Raw genomic sequence first — 3300 nt, forward strand, 5'->3', positions numbered from 1 at the left:
CCAAGACAGGGAGAAAAGAAAAATGAGAGGTGTACCAGACCCCTTTCTTCCCAAGCATTTATCCCAATTGTACACCTAGAACTGAAAGAATTTAGGAAGAGCTGTGTCTGACATCTGCAAGCTGTGATTGTCCCCACATCCGTTTAGTCACTGGGAGCTCAGTAACTGCACGATCAAGCCTCATGTAGTTCTGCACTGAGTTTTAAACTGCGCTTAGTGCTGTGGTCTGTAGAACTCCATTGCTCCTCAGAACGGCAGGGTTTTTTGTCACTTAGGCAGTTGTGGAACTGATGTTATTGTTCTTTGGTGAAAATGTCTTAATTTACTGACTTGCCCATCCACTCCATTTCTTGTTATTGGAGCTCTATTCTGGGGTACAATTAAATCATTCCTTAGGAGTTTACAATAATTGAAACTGCAAACTGGATCCTTGAAAAAACTATATTCCATAGTGCATCCTGTGGACAGCAATTTCAACTGCAGTGTGATTCTTTGCAGTATGTGCAAACAAATATATGATGTATTTTCTCTATTTGTTTTTGTTCATTTCAGCCTGAGTCTGAGCATCTCCCCCTTAGCCATGCGACTGCCAATTCATTGCATTTCTGTCACCAAAGAGTATAGCCACATCCTTGTTGGCTTGGAGGACGGCAAGTTGATTATCGTTGGTGTTGGCAAGCCAGCAGAGGTAAAACCCACCATCAAGAACTTTTTCTACCGAACAGTGGGAAGTTCACTTATTTCTGCTTTCCAGTTGAGCAAGAGGTCTCCTCTATGGCAGGGTAAATTTAAGAGCAAGTTTCAGTTTTCAGTGGGAAAGAAATAACTTTTGAGACTGCTCTACTGAAATTTCTCATTAAGAATCAAAGGTATATAGGGATTGCAGATGGGAAGCTCAGCTGGACTAACTTCCAGACTTTATCACTCACATCTGAATGAGCAAAGTGATAGTAACTAACCTTTTCTGAACGTGATAGTGTTGTCAGCCACTTCTTGATGAAATAATTTTCCAGAAGAAAATTGGAAACAAAAGAGAGCAAGCTACTTTCTTGATTTTTATTTTTTTTAATGGTTTCTGTCAGATGTCTTTTAATATGCATTGACTGACATTACGGGGGGGGGAAATTACTACTTTATGGTACGAGTTTCTAATTACAATGCACAAAGAATCACTTGTGTAGGTTCCCAATATGCTCTGTGCTCCATATGGTGAATATAAACTTGTTGGTACTGCATATGCAATATCAAATACAGAGCATCCATCTGTCAAATAGCTATGCCCAATTTTTCTTGTGCAAAACATAGATTTTGCTTTAAGTACTTCTTGTCATGACTTCCAAAGTACTTGTGTTAGCTTAAACCTGCTTCTCTTTATAACCTGATCTCCATTGTGCTGCAGTGCATTTATTTGAAAATGTGATTATCACTCTTGCATGACCTTTAGTACATGCCAGAAAAGTGTATCTTAATTTAATTTTATATTTTAATTGTGAAAACAGAGTGACTTTATTTGCCAGTATTTTAAAACGTTTTAGCTAGGAGATACGTAGTTTAGTATTTGAAACAGGCTTCACACAATGGTAGTCTGATTTCATTTGCAGCGGATGGATGAGGAAGGGAGGTTTCCCTGACTTCCAGTTGGACAGCTTTTTCCTATTGCAGAATTAACAAAGAGCTGCTTATGATGTGGTTAAACATATGTTTGTAACAGCAGTTTTAAAGTTACTGTCATTTCTAAGCTTCCTAATCCACAGAAGACATCTTTTGTAGGATGAAATTTATGTATCTCATTAGATTTAAGGCTTTTTGTTTTCTTTGTTTTTTTCAGTTCTTAATCACATCTATTTTTCTAACTATGGAAAAAGTGTTGTTTCAAAGATTGGATTCCTTTTAAGAATGTAGAGGCTTTCCAATGACCTTTTTTTTCAGGATTTTTTGTTTGTATATATAATTCAGATGATGCAAGCTTAATATCCATGTAAATAGATTTTAAAAAAAAAAAAAAAAAAACAAACCCAAAAACATAAGGAACACCATTATGTCCCAGATTTTCTAGTTTTCTATAATGGCATCAATCATTATATGTGAAAAGCGTGTGGATGTGGGGTATTTATTTGTTGATTGATTTATTTGTAGTTTGGAAGGAAGGAATATATTAATTACAAGAATTTTATCCTTATACAGAAGGCAAGTATTTAGTTGTGGCTTTCGGTGCTGATACTGATCCTTGGGGTAAAGGGAGAGACTGACCTTTATTGTGCATAAAGTCAAATGCTACTTGGTATTAAGATTGGCCTTTAGTGCTTCTGCGTCGACACTGTCCAGTATGAAGTGAAGTATAGTAAATGGCTTTTGAATTTTTAACAATTACTTAGTTGTTTGGGATGTTGCAGAAGTCTGGGGGATTATCGCCTGTTAGTGTTAATCCTTGTCAGCGCTGTGCCTTTTCTAGAACGCTGCTGCTGTGATGATACAGTTCTTAAGCACGCTTAACTTGTAGCACTAACTGCTGGGGTCTGTTCTTAAACTTGCGCTATTAAGGCATGCATCTTGTTTATTAAACTTCAAGGCATTTTGTAAACTAATCAGCTGCCAGGCAGATCACTATGGGCCAATCATAAGTCTTGTACTTAAGAAGTAAATTAAAACAGTTTCTTACCAATTGTTGTCAGATTGCAGACCTACCAGATGCTGGATTTATTATGGGCTCTGGTTGCTTGTTATCTGTCTTTACTTATGGAATATACAGTATGAATTATTTCGGGTTTAAATTTTACTCTGAGCACATCACCCGGGATCTTGGGAAGACTGTATAAATTTGACACCAGGAGACACCTTTCTCTTTCCTTCATTCTGCCATCGCTGCCCTGCATCTCTTCCTTTTCACTTCTAGCAATTTCTGTTTGAAATCTCTAAAATAAAATGTTCTTTCCTCTAATTTGGTTCATTTTTGCTTGACATTCACCTCTGGTTTTCCTTCCTATCAAAATAGCGATCTAAACACTGTTTCTAAGCTGTTTGAAGTAGATTAAGTATGCATTACTTGGCAATATCCCCTTAACTGTTCAAAATCAGAGAAGACTGTGGTTAGTGTTTTGTCTGTTGGTTTTTGTCTGTCCCAAAAATCATCCCAAAGTGTAACTTTTTGTTTGTTTTCAAATAATTTTTGTTGGTGTAATTTTATTTATGCGGTACATTGTAGTGTCTGCATTTCACCAGAATCAGTGTCTAAATTCCTTTTTAATTTATCCACCTTATCCCTTCCCCCTCCTTTTGTTTCTCTGAATTACTTTTAAACAG

At 36.7% G+C, this 3300-nt stretch overlaps 1 protein-coding gene across 10 annotated transcripts in view; it reads left to right on the forward strand.

Moving 5' to 3' along the window:
* NBEAL1 (neurobeachin like 1) overlaps window positions 1-3300 on the forward strand; it is an 89868-nt gene that overhangs the window by 80095 nt on the left and 6473 nt on the right. For all 10 annotated transcript variants that reach the window (XR_010071948.1, XM_063341084.1, XM_063341081.1 and 7 more), the window contains one exon: window positions 553-688. Coding sequence is in view for 9 of the 10 variants with exons in the window: in XM_063341084.1 (XP_063197154.1) it covers window positions 553-688 (136 nt within the window). In the remaining variant the exon portion in view is untranslated. The remainder of the gene's footprint in view (window positions 1-552; window positions 689-3300) is intronic.

The sequence above is a fragment of the Chroicocephalus ridibundus genome, chromosome 7 (assembly GCF_963924245.1).
Source record: "Chroicocephalus ridibundus chromosome 7, bChrRid1.1, whole genome shotgun sequence".
Classification (NCBI taxonomy): Eukaryota; Metazoa; Chordata; class Aves; order Charadriiformes; family Laridae; genus Chroicocephalus; species Chroicocephalus ridibundus.